The sequence below is a fragment of the Tasmannia lanceolata genome, unplaced genomic scaffold (genome assembly GCF_043159265.1).
Source record: "Tasmannia lanceolata isolate RefF3 unplaced genomic scaffold, GAP_Taslan_0.1 ptg000003l, whole genome shotgun sequence".
NCBI lineage: Eukaryota > Viridiplantae > Streptophyta > Magnoliopsida > Canellales > Winteraceae > Tasmannia > Tasmannia lanceolata.
In genome coordinates this window covers 9,146,343-9,170,269 of record NW_027518680.1, presented here as the reverse complement: position 1 = coordinate 9,170,269, position 23,927 = coordinate 9,146,343, and the positions used below count along the sequence as shown (strand labels likewise).

The 23,927-nt window shown below is 39.6% G+C and overlaps 2 protein-coding genes across 3 annotated transcripts; both read left to right on the top strand.

The window, feature by feature from the left end:
- Positions 1-1,946: 1,946 nt before the first annotated feature.
- Positions 1,947-12,254, top strand: LOC143850258 (HSP20-like chaperones superfamily protein). 2 transcript variants are annotated; one of them, XM_077359527.1, is made up of 3 exons: positions 1,947-2,133; positions 7,452-8,451; positions 11,784-12,254. In XM_077359527.1, the coding sequence occupies exons 2-3, from the start codon at positions 7,524-7,526 to the stop codon at positions 12,041-12,043; spliced, it is 1,188 nt and encodes a 395-aa protein (XP_077215642.1). In that variant the 5' UTR covers positions 1,947-2,133; positions 7,452-7,523; the 3' UTR covers positions 12,044-12,254. The 2 variants fall into 2 exon arrangements, with proteins under 2 accessions (XP_077215642.1, XP_077215638.1); XM_077359523.1 differs by having other exon boundaries at positions 1,947-2,144.
- Positions 12,255-19,486: 7,232 nt separating this feature from the next.
- On the top strand, positions 19,487-22,204 carry LOC143850252 (putative inorganic phosphate transporter 1-10). Its single transcript, XM_077359520.1, has 2 exons — positions 19,487-20,356; positions 21,025-22,204. Exons 1-2 carry the CDS (start codon positions 19,614-19,616, stop codon positions 21,998-22,000), a joined length of 1,719 nt encoding a protein of 572 aa, XP_077215635.1. The 5' UTR covers positions 19,487-19,613; the 3' UTR covers positions 22,001-22,204.
- The last annotated feature ends 1,723 nt before the right edge of the window (positions 22,205-23,927 follow it).

Below are 23,927 nucleotides of genomic sequence, written 5' to 3'. Positions count from 1 at the left end.
TGAAGTAGTGAATCGTTGTTTAGAACAATATTTGAGGGCCTTTACTTCTGAATATCCTACAAAATGGTATAATTTCTTGGGTTGGGCAGAATATCACTATAACACAGCTTTTCACTCTTCTTTGGGAAGATCCCCTTTTGAAGCGGTATTTGGACGACTCCCTCCTAACATTCCAGCTTATTGCAGAGGAAGTACCAAATTGGAAGATTTAGATCAAGATTTGGGAACTAGAAATGAGCTATTGCGCAATCTCAAACAATGCCTTCTTTCAGCTCAAACACGAATGAAAGCTAAGGCTGATATTCATAGAACAGATTTACAATTTCAAGAGGATGATTGGGTTTTATTGAAGTTGCAACCTTATAGACAAATAACAGTGGGTCATCAGCCCAATCACAAACTCGGGAAGAAATTTTTTGCCCCTTTTCAGGTAATTAAAAAGATTGGATCCGTTGCTTACAAGCTCAGATTACCAGAGGGCTCACAAATTCACCCGGAGCTTCACATCTCTGTTTTGAAACCATTTCAAGGGGATCCTAATTCACTAATAGTTCCGCTTGATTTGCCTTTGATTAGCCTCAACAATCAGCCTGTCATTGAACCTTTAGCTCTTGTCAGTGAACGAAACATGTTAAAGCAGCGCTGAGGATTGGAATTTCATCATTTGTATCCTTCCCTTCACCTTGAGGACAAGGTGGTTCTCAATGGGGGTGGCAATGATACATCTTCAAATGCAGAAACAGAAACAGAGCTTCATGAAACGAATGTCCCATCTCAAGTTAGAGTGCAGAGAATTAAGAAACAACCACATTGGATGTCTGAATATGTGTCAAGGTAGAAAAGAGGATAAATCTGAGTGGTAAATGAAACAGTTAAGGACAGTTGGAACAGTTAAGGACAGTTAGAACTATAGTTAGTTAGCTAGAATCTGTGGTTAACTCAGGTTAGTGATTGGTTGAATGCAAGATTGTAATCCCATATATGTAGCTGTAAAAGAAAGAAAAAGATAGCAAATGAATTTTTCTCTCTTCAGTATTTCTCTTCTTCTTCTTCTTCTTCTTCTTCTTCTTTTCCTTCTCTTTCACTTCCCATGTATTTCTTGTTTTCTGAATATTGACCAGGCATCACAATAACAATCAAATTTGGCTTTACATCAGCCGATTTATAGAATCTGGGTGGAAAGAAACAGACGTATATTTGATGGGATTTCGACTCCAAAGAAAGAAATTTTGAAAGAACTTCTTTCTGATATAAAGATAAAGGTTAAGTTGCAAGAGCTGGAAGATGTCGCCACTGATCGAAATAGGCAAACGGCTGCAGATTTCAGATATAAATTTACCCCAAAACAGAGCATCATGAAAGAATGCAGGTGGATCAAACCGGAGAAGGGAGAGGTAAAAGTAAATCTTTTTTTTTTTTTTTAATGAATCTGGTCAGGGTCAGCTTACCCATAAAAATAAAAAAATCGGAAGTTCCTTCACAAGTTCTTACACATGCACATGTTGGCACATTTGTACACAAGCTCGTAAGTTCCAAGTTCGTACAGAAGTTCATGCAGACCGGCTTTTGCAGTAGAGAGCAGCCACATAGGCTCACTTTTCAACAAATTTTGTCTTATTTATGCCACAAATGCCTTCTGCTATAGTCGCCAGCCAATCCCAAATTTGGTAGGAGCATAGGCCGGACCTCATATCAATTGCCTCCCAACTCAAAAATTCACCCTCTTCTAGGATGAATTCACCCCGTATTTTTTCAAAATGAACTATACAGCCCACACCATAGGACGATTGTCGAACGGTTGGGATCATCCTATGGAAATGATCTATTTACATTGTGGGCCATCAAATGGACGGTTTGGATATAATAAGGGGTGAAATCATCCTACAGTGAGGTGAATTTATCATTGTCCTAGAGTTTTTATACAAGCTTTCCACTGAAAGTGTTTGTTCTTTTTATAACGAATAAGGAGATGGAGACAAAATGGAAAAAATCAGACTCAAATCTAAACGGGAGAGAGATTTGTTCGAGAGGGAGAGGGAGAGGGAGTAAGAGATCAAATACGGCCTGGATTCCATTCCAAACCCTCTGAAGTTTTATAATTTCCGTCCTTTTACGAGATTCTTGTGAAAAGCGGTAATTTCCCGGTAATTTATCTATCTGTTGTCTCAAATCTTCTTGCGAAGAGGAGGAGGGTTAGGGTTTTGTGTTATGAGAGCTGAGAAATCTTAGTTTTTAAGAAGAACATCTCAAGATCAGTTTCTTACTCTATTTCAAAAAAAAGATCAGTTTCTTACTACATTGACATTTTTTTTTTTCAAGGTTTTGATTCGTTTGACTTCGAATTCTAGGGTTTGCAGCATTTGCATGTGGAGTAGGATTTGTTTTCTTTTTTTCTTCTTTCTAAATTTTATGTTGGTTCGAGTTTGGATGACGTGTTTTAGAAGTGTTGTTTTGAGGTTATTAGGGTTGAAAACTTGAAATAACAATCTGATACATTTGTTTTATTTTATTTTGTATCCTCTTCATTTTATTTTATTTTTTATTTTTCATTTTTTTCATTTTGTTTGATGGTCTTTCTTGTTTGTATGGCTTATTTGAATACTGTTCATTACAAGTAATTGTGGAATGAATCCATTTTTTTATTTATTTACCCTTTTATCTTTTTTGTGTTTGATTCTTTTTCGAGTCTCCATGACTTAGACACTATTCATTGATGGGATATTTGTAGACAAACATGAGAAATTTTTTAGTCCTAATGAGCTGTTGTAATCACTATTTTCTCTGTTATTTGTATTTTAAAAGGCAATCATGCATTAAAGAGAAGCTGGGAGTTTTCTAATTCTAGAAAGAAAGAAAAAATCTTTTGGGGATGATTGTAGAGGTTTGAGTAAAGTTAATTTGTTTTAATGATTGTATCTATGCAACATTGATGGTATTCTCCTTGGCACCATGCAATTTCTGCTTGGTATGTGTAGATTAATGATGCATGCGGCTAACTGTTCCTCAAGTGAGCTCATTTGCTCATGAGTCTGCATGATATTTATAGCAACTCATTTGCTTAATAGTTTTCGTGTAGCTAATTTGCTTCTCTTTAGAGTTTTTATATGGTGTAAGGCCTTACAACGATACGGTATTGGTACCACCCTTGATATTTGATCCAACAACAGCTTACTTTTTGAGAAGCTGCTGTTGGATCAAATATCAAGGTTGGTACTTCCACCGTACAAGGGCCTTATTGTTGTAAGGCCTTGCACCATATAATTTCTCCTCTTTGTATAGGCAGAGTAAAATGGGTGCTTTATCTAATACATATTTAGGCCTTCCCCTATGTATAGGCAAACTGTCAAAAAAATCTATGGGACCTAGTGATTGATCGTGTGAAAAGGACTCTCTTTTTAGAAAAAAAAAGGACTCCTTTCTCTAGGCAGAAGAATCACGCTAATCAAAGGGGGTGAATTCATCAAATGGGTGTTTTGGATCATTCTATGGTATTGAGAAAATCCACTCGGCAATCCGATCCGATCGTGCACAAATTAAACGAAAAGTAAAATAAACCAAGCCACAAAATGAACACCAAGATTTACGTGGTCCAGCCAAGCCTACTCAACGGGGGAGAAACATTATCTTCCACTATGAGAAAAACAATATACAAGGATGACAGTGGATTTAATCTCAAACCCACAAACCCGCAACCCTTTCCTCGCTTCTCAAACCCAAGACCGTACACCGAGAGAAACCCGAGAGAAAACACTAAGAGAAACCCAAGAGAATAACCCAAGAAGAAAACCCAAAGAGAAAACCCTCTCTTCTTCTTCTTCTTCTTCTCTCTCTCTTCCTTTGGCAGCCGACACACCAAAGAGTCCTCACTCTCTTTCTCTAGCCACAACCCTTGCCTCAACACAATGACCGTGTGACCAGGATAGCAATCTTCTACACCTTAGGTTTATTTCCCAAAACCAAAAAAAGGATTTCTAAGTTTGCCTTAATTGCCTTCCTATGCACGGTGGGAAATAAGGCAACATTCCCACCGTTGCCGTGGGAAACAGGGCAACATTCCCAACAATCTCCACCTTGGCTTGTTTCCCAGCCACCTGAAGATTTTCCGTTGATTTCGCTATCACCGCAAACCACCATTGGCCTTTCGAAGTACCAGCTACACACCCTTGAATCATCCTGGTTTTGACTCGTTCCGATTTGATCAACACGGCCAATGCACATGTGTAGCTGCGAACCCGTTGACTCACCCGGTCAACCTTGGAGAGGGATCTCGATCCATCCTCCCCAACGCAGGTATTGTCATCTTCTCACCATCGTCTGCAACCTGCAAACTCGTCTCTGCACCAACTGCGAAAGAGACCCTACGTGTGCGCACAGAATTACCCTGTTTCCAACTAGCCATCGAGATCTTAGAAACACTAGCCACCGTGTCCCCGACCAGACGATATAATCCACCACACTCCTCTCTTTTCATCAGAACCATACAACCGCGAGTGATTTTCATGGCTCCACCTGCAGCTGAAATCCTGCAACCTCTAGAGTCCAACCGGCCAAGAGACACTAGATTCCTTCGCATTTTTGGGACATAAGCCACACCACCCAAAGTACAAACCACTCCATCAAACATCTTGATCTTCACTGTCCCAACTCCTGTTACGTCACAAGTAGACCCGTCACCCAAGGACACTACACCTGCCCTTGTCTCTTGGTACGTATCAAAATATTCTCTCCTAGAGCATACATGAACAGAGCACCCTGAATCTAGAATCTACTCATCATGAGAAGAAGTTTGATTACCTGTGGAGACTGCGAGAACGTCTCCAAACACTTCGCTCTGTTCATCCGTTACCGCCACCACAGTATTTGTAGCACCATTGTCCATATGGTCAGCTTTCCTTGGACAATCCCGCTTGATGTGGCCATATTCTTTGCAACGGTAACATTGCACGCCCTTTCTGCCGACCTTGGATCTTGACCTGCCTATCCCTGATCCCCTGTCAGACGACCTTCCTCTTTGTTTCCCACCATGAACAACCAACCCTTGTTCTTCACTTACACCAAGAAAATGTTTCTTCCACATCCCATTCGATAAAAGCGACGCCGTGACTTCCTCCAACTTTATCGTATCCTTACCATACAATAAAGTCGTCAGCAGGTTGTCATACGAATCAGGAAGTCAAGTAAAAAGTAATAGGGCCTTATCTTCTTCCTTCAACTTTTCGTCAACCTTGTGGAGCTGATCCACAAACCCATTGAACACCGTAATGTGTTCCAGAAGATCCCCGCCTTCCTGCATCTTCAGCCCGTACAATTGCCGCTTCAGATACAACCGGTTGGCCAAGCTTTTTGACATATAAAGCTTTTCCAACTTATCCCATAATTTAGGCGCATCTTCTTCTTCCATAACGTTAAACATAACGCTATCTGCCAGACATAGTCGAATCGTGCTGACCACCTTCGACTCAATGTCTTCCCACTCGGCACCTGTCATCTTCTTTGGCTTCCCATCCTTTCCTTTCAACGCTTTAGCCTGTTGAACTAGGATGTCCTTCACCCTCGTTTGTCATAGGGTGAAACTGCCGTTTCCGTCAAATCTGTCGATGTTGAACTGATTAGAACTTGATTTTACCGCCATCTCAGATTACCCCGCTCTTCAGGGTGCAGCGCTCCACCTCGAACGAGAATCTTTCTTGGACAATCTTTCTACTCCTTACGATCGCTCTAACCACGATCCAACCACAACGCCCACGATCACCCACGATCACTCCACCCGGCCTCGACGATCGCTCCACCTGAGCTCTGATACCACTTGTTGAGAAAACCCGCAAGGGAATCCGATCTGATCGTGCACAAATTAGACGGAGAAGATAAAATAAACAAGCAAGCCACAAGATGAACACCAAGATTTGAGTGGTTCGGCCAAGCCTACTCCACGGGCGAGAAACACTATCTTCCACTATGAGAAAAACAATATACAAGGATTACAATGGATTTAATCTCAAACCCACAAACCCGCAACCCTTTCCTTGCTTCTCAAACCCAAGATCGTACACCGAGAGAAACCCGAGAGAAAACACCAAGAGAAACCCAAAAAGAGAACCCTCTCTTCTTCTTCTTCTTTAGGAACCCTCAGTGAAGCAGCTTGTGTGTGCTGAATTTAATATTTCTACTGTTGGATCTTCTATTTTTGGATCATGCCAATATCATGAAATTTCTATGGGCAGGTGATGAACGTCAAATTGCTTGCCATATTTTTATTGGGCAGTGATAAATTCACCCCCTTCTAGGATGAATTCAACCCGTATTTTTCAAAATGGACTGTACAACCCACTCCATAGAATGATCCAAACCACCCATTTGATGGGCCACGTCGTAAATAGGTGGTGTCCCAAAAATCATTTCCCTAGGATGATGCCAACCGCCCGATCTATAGAAGCTTCAAGCCTAGAGCCTTAAGCATTGTACAAGGACGCGTTGTAGGAGGTCACCCATTACCTTCTTGGTGGAATTGCCACAACATGGGCATTCTTCTTAGCAAGAATTATTGCAGTCGGATAATGGCTAGGAGGATTTGAAAGGCATTATTGCATTAATCTTTCCAAGGTTTAGCTACGGCTTTCAAGCAGCAAACGTAGGCTTTCAAGCCCCTTTACTAGTAATGGCGCTAGCGAACAAGGGCGCGTTAGCACACTTAGGTTTTCCCTTTACTATACGGGGCGGTAGTGCCCTTACATTTTCTGAGCATCCCCGAGATAAGAGATTGATTCGATTGGCTCCATAAAAAAAAAAAGAAATCTCATAGATCTGCTGTCCTTTAAACTGAAGCCAAGTCACTGGAAGGGCGTAGGTGGTGCAAGCGTTTCCTCCATAACAATGTAAATAGGTTGTGCCCCAAAAATCAATTCCATAGGATGATTCTAACCCTCCAATCTAAAGAGGGACTCACATCGTAGACACTTCTATAGATCGGGCGGTTGGGATCATTTTATGGAAATGATTTTTGGGGCACAACCTATTTACGCTGTGGTCCATGAAATGGACGGTTTGGATTATCCTATGGTGTGGGCTGTACAGTCCATTTTGAAAAATACAGGTGAATTCATCCTAGAAGGGGGTGAATTTATCACCTCCCTTTTTATTTTTCCATCTCATATTGGGCCCGATTGTTCTGCTTGTACCATGGATTTCTGTTCCACAATTTGTGCATGTTTCGGATTGTAGTTGCAGCATTCTTTTCTTTTTTTTCTTTCTTTTTGTAAATCTGCTGAATTTCTCTTTTTGTATTTTTTTTCCTTTTTTCAACAAAAGAATATTTTAAAGCTACCAAACAGCTACATAAATTTAGTGATCCAAAGCTTGGGGAGTTTGCAATGAATTTCTATTTTCTCAACAATGTTTTTCAATATTCTGTCCGTTAAGGCTCAGAATCTCCTTGTATATTTATTTATTCGCAGGTTATCGAACTTGGTGAAAGATTGACTTTTACTCCTTTAAGCCAGAAAGTCAAACAATGTGAAAGCGGCTAAATGAATAATATGGATTTGGATAATAATGCACCCAGACCTTTGGTTGAAGCATCCACAAACGATCAATGCTTCCTGCTTAACTTTATTATGGGCACTTACTTGGGCCCTGATGTCAAAACTGACCTCCCAAGGCGGTCAGCCTCTCAAAGAATAGCCGAAGGTCTTCCTGAATACTCTATCACTGATTTGGGTACAACATTTCTTAAGTTGTCAGACGTTGAGAGCCTTTATTATTATCTTTTGAGAAATGCGCATCCCAGCGCGATCTTGAAATCACAATCACTTTACCTCTATTTTAAGGGTAATCTTCCTCCACCCAACTTGGGCCTTCTTGAAGATAAGCGCCAGTTTACTAGCTTCTTTCCCCTAAATCTTCATGCTCAGTGTAAATACCGAGGGAGTTTCAAAATTTTCAAGGGAATTGTTATTATTGATGAACCCGATACCTCTTTTATGAATCCAGAAGATCTTGAACGGTTCAAGTGTTTAAGTGGTGCAAATGATTTGAAGATTGATAGAAATGACACCCAATATTATCGTCACGGATGTCGAACTGACAGAGATGAAAGCCAGCGAGTACCAAGCTATATGAGACCTCGCTTGGAAACCTCAACCAAAGAGCGCAGAAAATCCCTTAAAAGAAGACACCTTGAAGAGCCACTTCAAGTGCTAATGCCATCTCAATTCATTGCTCCTCCATATGTATCGGCAGTACCTCCTGTGAGGACTCTTGATTTTGCTGGACCATCCGTGGTGGTGCTTGCTACTCCGACCAAAATTGAGCGATGGGATTCCAAGCCATCTTTCGTTTTAACTGGGACAGCAAAAGATGGGAGAGCTGGACCACCAGTTGGATTAGTTGACATTGGCATCAGTAAAGATGCATATATTTTCCGAGTCGCTTTACCCGGCGTAACAAAAGATCAGTGTAAGTTGGTTTTCCGTTTCTTTTGTGACCCTCTGTCTGTGCTAAACTGCTAATATATACATATAATATTTATATTTACATATCTTTTGAAGTACGAGGAGTATGCTTTATCACTTTAGTATCTTGCTACTTTTAGAAAACATTGTTAGAAATGACACATAACTCAATATGCTGCATACACTAAGGTAATAGTGTGTCACTTCATTAATGGAAGATTTTGTTATTATGTTACTTAAGCACTCATATATATAAGTAATCGGGCTGTAATATACAAGAGAATAGAGATTTCAGCCCGAGGAATTGTTTGGGTTTTCCTCCATTTCTGTTATATTCTTATGAGATAGTTTACTAGGTATCATAGCTAGGAGATCAAGCATTTAAGAAGTGATCCTCCATTTCCACGAACATGGTGATCCAGGATTGAAGCAAACATTGATCTTTTCTCTTTAATTTTTCTTATTCTAACTTTCCTTGAATCCTGCACTGAAGTCTTTGTCTCCGCTGTTAGAGTTGTTGAGACCTTCACCTACCTACAAGTATTACCTTCTCCACTATTGGAGTCATTGAGATCATATACTTGACAAAACCTTTCATCTAGACCATTTGAAACCCCAACTCTTTCTTTTTTTTCTCAACCATAAAAAACCCTAAACCCAACTTCCACCATTCAAACCCCAATCCCACCCTCTTTTTTCACCAAATCCTAGTGTCCAAAACCCTTCGAACACCCTAAGCTCCACCTTCCAAACCATTGAAAATCCTAACCCCTATGTTCTACCATTTAAAAATCTCTAAACCCCACTTATTTTCATTTGAAAATCCTAAAACCCAACTCCTATCTTTTGAAGACCCAAATCCCCAATTTCGTCTAATAAAAATCACTAAACCCCAATTCCCTTCGTTTGAAAAACCAAAACCCCATTCCCCACCTTTCAAATATTAAAAACTTAGGTCTTCTCATTCGCAAATCCAAAACACTAATTCCTAACTCTCTCAATCCCAAATCCTAGTCCAATCATTCAAATCACCAAAAACCTAATTACTATCTCTTGTAACTCCAAACCCTAAGTCCTTTCATTCAAAATCCCCAAACCCTAATTCCTACCCCTTGAAACCCTAATTTTCCAACATATTCCATTTGAAACCCAAATTTACCGATTTTCCCAAATCACCCACTCAAAACACTCATTTTCCAATTCCGTTTCGAAATTCCAACCATCTCATTAAAAACCCTAATTTTCACCCATTATTCTTTTAAAACCCAAAATTCTCTCATTCTAACTTTTGAAACCCCCAGTTCCTTTTATCTTTCAAAAAAAAACTTTTGAAACCCCCAGTTCCAATTTCCCTCTATTTCACATTCTAGAAACCCTATTTCCTTCTTCCACGATCTAATACCACAAAAAAGAGGATGGGGGTGAGGGACCCTATGCCTTCCAAGTGACTTCTTCCAATCCCAACTGCCCCAACTTCTCTTTCCCATCTATAAATATGTCTCATGTTAGCTTCCTTTTTTGGAAGGTCATGTTGTGCAGATGTCTTGTATTTTGGCGATGAATGCGCGCGATGCACTTCCGGGTCTAGCTAGATTGGTTTGCGATATGGGACTGAAGATGGGAGATGTCTTGTTGTATTGTGACAATTAGAGTGCTATAAATTTAGCAAAGAATCAAGTTTATCATGCTAGGACTAAACATATTCTTGCGAGTCATCAAAAGATAAGAGAGTTGGTAACAGATGGAATCATTCGCTTGAAGAAAATATGTATTGATGATAATGCAGCAGATATATTGACCAAGTCAATTACATCGACTAAGTTCAAGCATTTCTTATACTTGGCCAATATCAGCAGATGTTGATAATTGACGGGGGTACGCCATACACCATGGAGTGTGGGGTGCCCCATGTGCAGGAGGTGCAGAGCTGTGTTCTTGAGAGTCTTCAGTGGTGTTGATCTTCATGTGTTTCCAGAATTCAGGCCAAGGTGTAGATTATGTAACCTAATCAAAATAATGGGTACTCCTTTCTCCTGTGGATGTAGGCACACCACGCAAATCTTGTGTTTTCTTTTTTGCGTGTTTATGTTTCTTGTATCTCGTCTTTTCATTGGCTGCACATTGAGTTTGACGCTATTTTGAGGGTCGTGATCTCTAGATTTTCAGCAGGTCAAATCATTCTGATTGGTTGTGCCCAATGAAATTTAGATCACTTGAATGGGATATCTTTCGCAGATTTTGAATACATTAAACTAGGGAGAAGTGATTCCATCATTGATGAAGAAAAGGCACCCTGATAAGATTCGCTACACTCTAATCTTGGAGATGAGTATGTGATGTTCAATACTTCTGCCCTCACTCACGAACGACCACCCACGTTTGCTAAATATGTGTACTTCTTCTCCAACATGAGGGTCTTCTATCTTCTACAAAATGATCTATTATTTCACAATGAGGGTCGTCTTCTCCAATATACATGCATCATCCTCTCTATCTGGTCGCGAGTTCGCCACACCACTTCCACAACCTCACATTGGTGAAATTTCACCTCACCACTACAGCAACATCACATTGCTGAAATCCATTTATAATTTCCACACAATGGCTCTGCAGCCAATTTCATCCATCCACATCTACTATGTCAATTATTAGAATGGCAAATTACAGTAAGTGGGGAAGATCTAAACCTTGTTTCCCTTCTGGTTTTGTTTTCGTTTATTATTTCATTGATGTATTTTGTTTGTATCTAAAATGTTTAATCCGATCACAATCCAGGTCATTTATATTCCAAAATTTTTTTACCAGATCACAATCCAGGTCATTTATATTCCAAAAATTTGGTTCCTTTAATTAAATGAATACTAGTTTTCAAGTTCTATTTGTGTTCTGGCTATTTCAGAATTCAGATCCTGTTCATCTTGTTTTAGTTGTTTTCAGTTTTCACCTTTATCTTATAGGGAAGTGCCCCCTTCCTGGCTTTTGTTATTTCACCCTTGTGCTGAATGTTGAGAACAAATAGGGAAGCTTATAATCACTCTTCCACATGATGGTTCAACCTATACAGTGTATAGGTTGACTGTTGGGACTTTTTGCTTGCCTGATTTTATTGATTTTATCTTTATAACCAAGGAAAACTAAAAACAGAAACATTCTCCCTTCAATAGGCAAATGAAACTTTTGTAGACTTTGTGAATGGTTGAGTGTTTGCTATTTTCAATCAGTATCACATACGAAGGTATGGTTATTATCTCAAGTCTTCCTCGCACATTTACATTCGTTAATGATGCTGATGGTTGTAGATAATTCTGCGACTAATATATAGTTTTATTCATGCAGGTCAGTTCAGTTGTGAGGTCGAAAGTGACGGGAAGGTTCAACTCCGGGGGATGACACTAACTGGTGAAAGATATGTTCTGAAAGAGGCCCAGGTGTTTGAGATGAAAACTCAACAACTATGCCCACCTGGCCCGTTCATGGTTTCTTTCTTCCTACCAGGACCAGTAGATCCAAGGCTGTTTAAAGCAAACTTCTATTCTGATGGCATCCTCGAAGCCATTGTGATGAAATACAAGGAACCTATTCCACATGGAAGGTAGACAGGAAGCTCTTAGAAACTTCTCTTTTGAAGAAATGAGGGTCCATGGAAACAGAAAGGCTTGGATTTCAGGTAAATCCTTCCTAGAAGAGGACAGTTCAACCTTTTCTTCTTTTATGTGCTGTGTTTTTGTGTTTCTTTGGACCCTTTGTATTACAAACTTGGTTCTCTGTTTTGTTGGTAATAACAAACTTGGTTCTTTATTTTTGTGGGAGAGAGGATTTGGTTCTTTAAAAAAGCACTTCTTCGTTTTTGTTGGAGGGTAAATGCTAAAGAGAAAAGGGGCGTCCTTTGAAAGGAAATTCCCCCACCCAAAAAGGGCGCCCCACTCTCCTGGCAAATGTTTTGAAAGAACTTCTCACCAATGCCTTTTTGAAAGACCTTTGTCAATGTCTTGGCATTTTGGTTCAGCTAAAACATGCGCTGATAAATTCGCCCCCTGCAACAACGTATTCGCCCCTTTTTACAGGCACAGTCACTATTTCTCCTCATACATCTCTCACTCTCCCCAAAAAGATGATGAGCACGTGTATAGATGTTTTTCAAGTATGAGAAATCATATGATGGGTGGTCATACAAACCCATATGTTTTTAAAAGTAGGGAACGGCCTGCTACATAGGATGATCCAAACCGTCAATTTGTTGAGCCACAACGTGAATAGGTTGTGCGCCAAAAATCATTGCCGTAGGATGATCTTAACCATTCAATAGATCGGAGGGTTTGGATCATACTATGTAAATGATTTTTGGGGCACAACCTATTTACGTTTTGGCCCAACAAATGGACGGTTTAGATCATCCGATGGAGTGGGCCGTACCTTACATTTTGAAAAATACAAGTTTGTACAGCTGCCCATCATATAATTTCTCTTTAAAATGTAACCTATGTGCAGACTCCACATAAAGCATATTTAAAATATATATATATATATATATATATATATATATATAGAGGAAACTGTTGGTGAGCTTAAGCTCACCAAACTTATGGTGAGCTAGCTTGCCCAATCACATGGGTCCCACATTTTGGGGAGTGATCCAAACCATTCATTTGCAAGGCCTTATCATAGATAGGGTGTGTACCAAAAATCAGCTCCATAGGATCATCCTAACCCCTCCATTTGTGAAGGACAAAAATGGACAAACTTGTGTCTGTCCATTTTTGTCCTCCACAAATGGAGGGGTTAGGATGATCCTATGGAGCTGATTTTTGGTACACCCCCCATCTATGATAAGGCCTTGCAAATGAATGGTATGGATCATCCTAACAAAGTGGGCCCCCATGTGATTGGGCAAGCTAGCTCACCATAAGTTTGGTGAGCTTAAGCTCACCAACAGTTTCCTCATATATATATATATATATATATATATATATATATATATATATATATATATATATATATATATATATATATATATCATGGCTTAGATCATCCTATGGAGTGGGCCACCCATCATTTAAGTCGTCCCATGATGCATATTTATTATAGAATTCTTTGGGACCCACCTTGTTCGAATATCCAAACGTTCATTTCTTGGGCCCGGTGCAAATAGGCCTTTCCGATAAAATCATCTCCATAGGATGATCCTAGTAGGGGTTTATATATGGTGCCATCCTTAATTGGAGGGTTAGGATCCTCCTATGGAGAACATTATTTGGGCAAGGCCTAGTTATATTGGGCCCAACTAATGAATGGTTTGGATTCCAAATAAAGTAGGCCCGAGTATATGATCTCGTCATGTAGATGCAAGTACTTTTTTTAAAACTACTATGTGGCCACCTTTTCAAATATCTAAAAATGGAAGTGATATGTTTACCCCTATTTTACTTGGGACACCCCCTCTAGTATTACTCTAAAGGGGCTGTCCTAAGCTAAAAGGAGACAAATATATCATTTACCAATCTATATTCCCGAGAGAGATGTCTAAGTGCCTCAGCGGATAAAGAGAAAATGAAAAAAATACATCTTTACTGGCTACACCGGTTGAAAGCATACAAGCCTGTAACAAGGGGCGAAGAGGGTCTCGTAGGGGGCGAATTTATCAGCGCCCAAACATTATTGTCACATGGTTTGTACACAAAAACAAAGGGAAATGTTATCAGCACGGGGATGTTTTGATATTTTCACTAACCCATGTTGTCTTTTAGGGCACGTTTGGATACCATGATTTTTTTTTTTTTTTCCAATGATGAATCTGTGTCTCGAAGAGGTGACAAAGGGGTTAAGTGGGTGAAGTGATAAAAATCAAGAAACAAAATATAAGAAACTAGCATTGAAGTGGTTAATAATCAAGAAATAAAAAACTCTCAAAACTTTTTCCTGATTTTTTGCCATTTCTCACCCTCATCTCAATCAGTCCTCTAAAATCTCCCCCCACCACATGTTGGGAGAGGGGAGTAAAGGTATTGCAGGCCGAGGAGGGAAGTAATGTACTAATGGTATTGCACTAACGGGCTCTATACGTCCTATGTGGACTCGGACGCAATCAGGCCCATTAAACCATAACTCGGTCACGTCTTCATTGGCCCCACCTTGATCAGATGATCTACACCCTTGAGCCATTATACCTCCTTCAAAGTTCCACAAAGTGAAGGGGCAAACTTAACTAGACGAGTTGACATCAATGATAGAATCTGAGTCCATTTTAATAGAAGAAAATGTTAGGGTTTCTACTGTATGAAATTGTATAAATACCAAGATTTTTTGGGGGCTTATTTGCCTATTTGTATCAAGACCAAATGGCTTATTTGTTGAAACATCGAGGAGGGCCCATTTCTTCACATTGCTGCCACTGCAGTCTACTTTAACTTGCTGAATGTTTGATTGAACAAAAGCCGGGCTTTCCTAAGGGTTTTACTTGGGTTTTGGGTGCCACATCATCAAAATCCGTTGTTTGGTTGCCATCAGAGGGCTAAAATCCCCGAATACCACCGGGATGTCTCCCGGTGACGTGGCATGCCAGCAAACTCCCAACAAAAAGGTGATATTTTGCTTGAATTTTCTTGGAATATCTCTACATTGGCAATGATATCCCCTACCACTGCTTTATTAAGTTGACAGCCAAACACTACTTATCATTACGAGCTAACTCCAAAGGCAAGAATCCATTGATCAAACAGTCCTAAATATCTCATCAATCCTTAAAAAAAAAGATTTCATTGAGTAAACAAATGTCAAACAATCAGACAGATTATAGCCTAAATTAAAACAGTTTGCAAAGAATAAGTCACCGAATATTATTAGAAGAATTTCAGGGAAATGATATCAACACTACCGTATTTTGATGATGGCACTCCTCACATTATTAAAAAGTACTTTATGGCCCACACCATAGGATGATCCACACTGTCCATTAGATGGGCCACAGCCTAAATAGGTTGTGCCCCAAAAATCATTTCCATAGGTTGATCCTAACCCTCCGATCTATAGAGGGATGAATATTAGAAGGCTGATCCTAACCCTCTATAGATCGGAGGGTTAGGATCAACCTATGGAAATGATTTTTTCGGCACAACCTATTCAGGCTGTGGCTCATCTAATGGACAGCTTGGATCATCTTATGGTGCGGGCCATACGGTACTTTTTAACAAAGTGAGGAGTGCGATCATCATCAAAATACGTGGTGATATCATTTCCCTAATTTCAGCATAGAAGATTATTTAAGTTTTTTCCACACATAAAAGAGTACTTTTTTCTCTCTCTTTCGTAATTTAAGATCATCTTTCCCCGTGCATTTATCCTAGACAACATGACGTTTTGCAAAGTAATGTCAAACGTCACCATTGATATTGCAAATTGGCAAACCACAAGACTTTTTTTTTTTCGCTTAAACCCATCTTTAATAGCTACTTTTGCCAAAGTCAAGGGCAAAGGCACAGATGACAGATGCATGGGGCCGTGGCCCCATTGACTTGCAAAATCTCTTTTATTAGTAGTGTTATGTGCAGAAATTCCAAATGTAAATTCCATGTGATATGGCCCCCCATTTACACGCCCGTGGCCAAAGTTGCTTTACAACATGATACATTTCCTGAAAATGTGGGGCCGTTTGGATACGCGGATTTTAGAGTCCAAGTTTTTAGCTTGAAAACAGTGTAAAAGAGGGTTCATGATCAAGTCGCAGTATGCTGTTCTGGTAGCGTTTCTTGGATTTTAAGTGAGAAATTCAGGTTTTAAAAATCTCTCCCACATCCTGAGATTTCTAAAACCTGAAAATATGAGAGGATATGCTACTCTCTTGCTGACGGAATGAAGGGCGAGAAGTAAAAACAAGTCAAAAACGTCGGTCTGTTGACTCTGTTGGGCTCTTAGCTACAATTTTGAAGAAATCCGAGATTCTAAAATCCGTGTATCCAAAAGGCCACAACAAACCAATGGTTAATTTCAGTCTCTGGTCAAATCCAAATCCATATTATTACCACATCCATCCCTCATTGACTGAAAAACCCAATGTATGCTGGGATTTACTAGGCAATTTAGTGGAAAACATTTGACGCCTCAATAGAGAACAACCACCTCAAATGAATTTAATGAATAAGAGGCGTAATGAACCCTTTGATGTTCATATATACTTAGTATCCATGACTTTGAAAGTCTTCCCTTTGCACAGCTCATAGCCACTTTGAAGCATCATACACGCTCATGGGCCCTTTGAACCTTAAAATACAGAATATAATGTCAGCCATGTCATTTTAAAGGGATTTGCTAGCGTCCCTCGCATAGTATCCATCGCAGATGGTCTGTTGCATGTCAGCTGAGCCACCTCATGAATGAATACAGGCTGTTGTAAAGTGAGCCTGTGTGGCTGATCTGACCTGCAACAGACGCTATGTGACGGACGCTAGCAAATCCCCATTTAAAAAATAAAAATAGAGTTTTTATATGGTGTGTGTGGTCTTATAGTCAAGTAATGTACGGCCCACTACATAGGATGATCCTAACCGTTCATTTGTTGAGCTGTGACGTAAATAGGTTGTGCCCCAAAAATCATTTCCACAGGAGATCATAACATTCCGATCTACAGAGGTTTCCATGATCATCCTATGCCCTATGGAAGTGATTTTTGGGGCACAACCTTTTTACCTGTGGCTAGGGGTGCAACTCGGGTCGGGTTCACGCCCAAAAAAAAGTCGGGTTCAGGTTGAACTTGGATCGGGTCGAGTTCAAGTTGGAAAAAAGGGTTTCTCGGATTGGGTCGGGTTGGAAAAAAGGGTTCCTCAGGTTGGGTCAGGTTGGATCTCGTTGGGTTGGCCTCAACCCGACCCGAGTTGCACCCCTACCTGTGGCCCAACAAATGGACGATTTGGGCTGTAGAATTTTATTTTTTTTGAAAAATAATGGACTATACGGCCGCAACCATATGAAAATTTGTTAAATTGTAACTGCTTTGACCAGTTTTAATTGAAAGAGGGGTGGAAAGCTTGAAAATGAAAGGTGGAAACATCATTCCCCTAATAATAATATACTTTTGTAAAGTTTAAATTTTAGCAATAAAATTAGAAATTAAAAAAATAAACTAAAACAAGATATTTAATATCTATAAGTAAATTTACATTTATAAGACATTCAATAGCTAAACTGAAGATTACATTTATATTGTTTTAAAATGAGAATGATATTTACACTCCCACATTTCATAATTAAACTCCTTTCTTCATTTACACTCGGATGTTAAATTTCTACAAAGTAGTCAATATCTTTCCTGAAAAGTGAAAAGTGCTTATCAAAGGAGTGCCTTTATCTAAGCATGAGAGTGAGTATATCCTTTCTGTTAAGAAATCCGAATCTGATCAAGCACAGGGAAACAAGTCGGAGCAAATCTATGATTCACACACCAAGATTTTACGTGTTTCGGCCGAGTTGCCTATGTCCACGGATGAGAACATGATCTTCCACTATGAGTAAACCAAGTACGAGAATTATACGGGTCCAATCCTATATAAGTGGATCCGTTGACACCCCTCTTTTAGATAGTATATTTTACATGGGACTAGGACTACATGGTTCACCTCATGATGTTCCACAGATCAACATTCTCAATTACACAAACATGTCCCATGTTTTGGACCTAACTTTGATCGTTAGGGTTGATCTCAGTGGACTGTTTTAAATGACTTATAACCATTATTTAATCCATACAATGATATGTAAAAATGTCACCCTCCCCACCGTTGTCTTTTAGTATTAGTACACATAATATTTAACTAGGTTTTTAATATTGGATTACAGAAGTTTATATTAAGGTCCAATCTCTCATGATCCTAAAGTGCAGGCCAAAGAGGCCCACATTGAATTTTCCATGTACATCAAAACTTTGGGCAGCCATCAATGTTACAATCATACTAATTGATAACTTAGACCAAACATGTACAGACAATCTCATTCAATCAATGTGATGTATGAGCTGATCTACATAGGACCCACCACCTTGGCATTCCAAATCCATCTTCCAATGGATAAGAGACACATGGCAGAACAAGAACAACAATGAGTCTTGGGTATGATCCCATAAAAGATAGTAATAAAAGTCCAAATTCTTTTCTTACTTTAAGTTTCTACATGATGTCCAAAACAGACCATTGGGTTAACTCCAACCTCAGTCTTTGGGCAAACCCAAGTTAGAAAAAAATAAAATAAAAAGAGGGTCCTTCTCAAGAGTCGAGACTCAAGACCCATTAGATAAACAAAAAGGACAGGCTATTGACTGTTGAGGGAGACTCTTTAACGTTATTAGATAATTTAGAGATGTATTGAGGGAGACTCTTTAATGTTATTAGATAATTTATACATGAGGTGGTGTATTTATCCTTGGAGGTTTGTAGATATTTTTTAGAAAAATCTTGAGTTGATCGACGGTCACAAATTTGGGATCCAGCATGTGTGGCTCTAGAATATAGTTAGCAAAACGTGATTCGGCAATAAAATGGGACGGCAAAAATTCAAGTTTAATACAATTTTGGTTCAAAAAAAAATGTAGTAAAAAAACCGGAAACACAAAAAAAAAACCGCATTTAAAATTTTCTAATTTACAAAATATAGTAGGGGTAAAGTTGAAAATTTGGTCAAAAAAAGCGTGTTTAATATTTTATTTTTTTGCTATAAAACTTTTAGGCTGTGGCCAATCTAATGGACGGTTTAGATCATCCTATGGTGCGGTCCATACCGTACTTTTAATAAAGTGAGGAGTGCCCTTATCAAAATACAGTAGTGCTGATAAAATTTACCAAAAAAACCCGCTATTTTTGCTAACTATGCGCTAGACGAACGATGGTGCCGAATCTAGGGTGGTTACATATCAACTTCCTCGTTTTTCTGGTTTTACACGCTTTATTGATATTCGTCATTGAAAAAGAAACAAAGGAACAAATAAGAGCCATGTGGAAGAACCAAGACCCTTGATAGGTTTACAATCAAAGACTTGTATATGCATAGCACCAAAGACTTTCATAGTCTTTCCTTGTACAGCTCACAGCCACCTTGAAGCAGTCTAAGTAAGCACTCGTTGACCCCTTGAGCCTTGAAATATAGAGAGGGGGAGGGGAAAAACAAGCATCCTGTTTCTTGTTAGAAATGGCTCTCAAAGTTCTCTCAGCACTTGATTCAGCAAAAACTCAATACTATCACTTCAAAGCAATTGTAATAGCTGGCATGGGTTTGTTCACTGATGCCTATGATCTCTTCTGCATTCTTCCCGTCATGAAATTAATAGGACGACTTTACTACGAGGGAACCGACGGAAAACCCGGCGTGACTCCTCCGTCAGTTGTCTCGGCAACCGTCGCTATTGCACTCTTGGGCACGGTCATCGGCCAGCTAGTCTTCGGATGGCTCGGGGACCGTATCGGACGTCGGCGAGTCTATGGGATCTCACTCATGCTAATGGTCTGTAGCTCAATCGGGTGCGGTTTCTCGATTTGTAGGACGAGGAAATGCGTCCTCACTAGTCTTTCCTTCTTTCGATTTTTGCTAGGTGTGGGTATAGGCGGCGATTACCCACTTTCGGCCACGATCATGTCAGAATTCGCCAATAAGAGGACGCGAGGATCGTTCGTTGCCGGTGTGTTTTCCATGCAGGGATTTGGGATCCTTGCGGGCTCGGCGGTGACTATGATCTTCTCTAAGGCGTTTGAATATGGCTCGAGATTGCCATCGGGTTATACAAATGCTAAGGATCTAGTCTCCTCAGGATCACCGCTGGGTTCTATGAGGATTCCAGCCGAGGCGGATCTAGTGTGGAGGTTGATCTTGATGTTCGGAGCTTTACCGGCGGTGTTGACATATTACTGGCGGATGATGATGCCCGAAACCGCAAGGTAAGAGACATCTACTCAATATATGAATATGTATTGGCCCATATAATTTAGATGCACAAGGAAAAATATGAGGATCAAATTACAAGTGTGGTGTACTTGTTCAATGATTTTGCCCCATGGAGTAAAATCACAATTTGTGGGGACTAAATCGATGGTGAGAAAACAAAAAATCAACGGTCTGTCTTCTTCCACGAAATGCCTTTTGCGATGTCTCATATTTTTCCTTGGGCTCTACCCGTTAAATTGTACTAGATCAAATTGAAACTATAATTCAAAGTATATTCACTTAAAAATGGGATTAAGTTAAGGTTCCACTACAACCAAATGCTACATATAAAGTAAAGTTTACTTTTACTTTAATACTATACTTTTATTTGGGAAATGATAAATGCCCCTTTTCATTACTTGGGACACCCGGATGCATGCAGTGTACATGGCAATCAGGTCGGTTGAATCCTTCCCCTCTGAAGTACATCAGCCACTCTGCAGTCATAGATACAGTGCAGCTGGGTGTTCCAAGTAATGAATAGGGACGCATTTATCACCTCTCTTTTATTTTTCTTCTACTCTACTGAAAAGGTTCTTGCATCCAAACGGACCCTTGATCGAGGGCATTTACTATTATTGCCTATGTGATTAGAACAAAAACCCGTTAATCATCCGTGTAGGTATACAGCTTTGGTAGAGCATAATATCCGACAAGCGGTGAAGGACATGGATATGGTGATGGATAAGGTGTTCGATGTGTCGTTAGATAAAATTGAGGAGGAGACAGAGGTGGTGCCAGACTCGCCATCTTATGGCCTTTTCTCAAAGCAATTTTTCCGTCATCACGGGCAAAATCTCTTCGCCTGTGCGACAGCATGGTTTCTAGTCGATATCGTCTTTTATAGTAGCACGCTCTTCCAGTCACAAATTTACAAGGCCAAGCTTCCATGTAGCGAACACATGAATATCTATCAGGAGGCCTTCAAAGTCGCGAAACTCCAAGCGATCATCGCAATTTGTTCTACAATTCCCGGATATTGGGCTACCATCTATTTCATAGATCGAATCGGAAGGGTGAAAATTCAATTCATGGGCTTCTTCTTCATGTCCATATGCCTCTTCGCGATCGGAATTCCTTACGACACGTATTGGGACAAGCACGCCAATCCATTTTTTTTCCTTCTCTATGGCCTCACTTTCTTTTTCTCCAATTTTGGACCAAACGCCACGACATTCATTGTGCCAGCAGAGCTCTTTCCGGCGAGGTTCCGATCGTCGTGTCATGGGATATCTGGCGCAGCAGGAAAGGTAGGGGCTATTATAGGGTCAATTGGGTTTCTGTGGGCTTCTCAGTGTCGTAAGAGTCATAACAAACAGGTTGAGATAGATGCTTGTCACATAGATAAGGGTTGTCACATAGATAACGGTTATCACCCAGGGATTGGCATGTCAACTTCCTTAATAATTCTAGGTGTAATTTGTGTTTTAGGAATGGTTATTACCTATTTTTTTACCCCAGAAACCAAAGGAAGGTCATTAGAGGAGAATGAAAAGGAAAATGAGATAAGTGAGGTGGTTTTTAGGAGATCTACTACTAATGCAAGTGAACTTGGTCATGGGCCAACTATCTATCCAGCTGAGGCTCGGAAGTTATAGGAAAGAACAAAAGCTAGAAGAATGAACCAAAGTTTGCAAGTACTATCTCTCTCTCTCTCTCTCTAGGTATCAATGTATATATTTTTTTGGTAGGCATGTGTCAATGTATATTGCATTGTTGAAAACAAGATACAAATAGTAGCAATGTTAATTTTTTGTTTTGTTTTATTAATTCAAGGGAATGTAATTTTGCTCACTATGACATATCCAGGGCGAACCGAGGAATTTATAGTTGGGGGGGGGGGGGGGATTAATTTACACTTGTCTACATTGGTCAATGGGGGGCCACGGCCACTAAACTAGCTTGGCATGCATGTATAGCCATGCATCATATAAAGGAATTTTCCAAGTCATGGGGGCGCCAGGGCCCCCCTCAAGCTATATGTGCCTCCGCCCCTGTAATATTATTGACATTGCATCTTACTAATCCGCGGTTAATGACCTCTATTTTTTATTTTTTTTCATTTTTATTTTGGGAAATGCTATTTCTACCCTTTTCCAGCATTTTCAACTCTCCTTGTTTGTCTTTAAAAAAAAATAAAAAAATGAGTCCTTTCCAAAAAAGAGAAAAGGGGGCAGGGATAGTTATGCAGTCATTTATATAAAAATACAAATAAAAGGGGATGTAAATGATAGAAAGGAGGGTGGAATTATCATTTCCCTTTTATTTATTTTTTACCTTCAATTTTCTCAAATGGGAAAAAATACCCTTAATATGGGAATAAAAAAAATAGTATTGGGGCAAGAAAAAAATTAATTTCCTTCTTGATAAATTTTCTAGAGCTATAATTTCTCCCTTGACAAAATGTTAGAAAAAATGATGACGTGGATTTAACTCAGTTCGAGCTTGAAAGGTGTTTACACCCATATTTGGGCACCATCTGTCATAAGAAACCGAATTACCAGATGAAGATTAGTTTGGACTGAGTCAATGGAGTTATATGCCAGGCTGGCACACTCGATAGAAGTGGGGACAGCATGCGAGTAGAGATATGTGCTGTCATTGAAAAAAATCCTTGAATTTCCAAATAAGCTGTGGAAATAAGAAATTGGAAATCCACACATCCGCCAGTTTCCTTCACCCTCTTGGCTCCTCAACCTTTCCCCTGCAGTAGGAATTACCCCCTTCCCTCTCTGTCTCCCTCAACATGAGCTGACATATCTATTCATTTTGTACTGAAAACTCAAATCCAAATCCAAATACAAAATCTGAGGTATCCAAACGGGCTCTTATATTTTTTAATAAATGAGAAACATTCTCATCTTAAACCCTTTATTTTGGTAGGTAAGCTGTGATCGAACCTTCCAAAGGTTGAGAAATAAAGCCTCGACAATCGCTGAATTGGAAATTCAGGATTTGATCGGGATCCAAATGTCAATGCAAAAAGGGCTGCAAATGTGAGAATTCGAAATCAAAATCTTCTCGGCATCCAAACGGGCCCAAGCTATTCTTATTAGAAATCCGTTTTGTAAAAAGAGAGAGTCCTCTATTGTCACATGTGCACAAAACAAAAACAAAAAACAAGGGGCGAAAACAATTTTGCACTTATGAATATATTGTAAGTAGAGGAAGTGATATATTCACCCCTTTTTCTTCCCTGCCCCAACCCTTCTGGTGCGTTTATTACCACTCTTTTTACACTACAAATAATAGCCCGGGGAAGAAGTGGGGGCCAATATGTTTCCATACATTGTTTCCAAATGCATAGAAGTACGTCTTTATCAAGGTTTTAAATTTCAACAGAAATCGGAAATTTCGGGTTTCGGTCGAGACCGAAACAGAAATTGCTTAAAGTAGAAACGTTACAAAACATCGACTGAAATTTCGGTCGAAATTTAGAGAATAAAAAAAATCTGGATTTTATTTATTATTTAATATTATCCCAAGATTTCTGCCGAAATTATTGAAATTTCCGAAATTTCGGGG

Coding starts and splice junctions, on each gene's coding strand:
- LOC143850258 (XM_077359527.1), top strand. CDS start 7,524: ATGAATAATATGGATTTGGATAATAATGCACCCAGACCTTTGGTTGAA. Junction 8,452..11,783: donor CGGCGTAACAAAAGATCAGT/GTAAGTTGGTTT, acceptor TTATTCATGCAG/GTCAGTTCAGTTGTGAGGTC.
- LOC143850252 (XM_077359520.1), top strand. CDS start 19,614: ATGGCTCTCAAAGTTCTCTCAGCACTTGATTCAGCAAAAACTCAATAC. Junction 20,357..21,024: donor ATGATGCCCGAAACCGCAAG/GTAAGAGACATC, acceptor TCATCCGTGTAG/GTATACAGCTTTGGTAGAGC.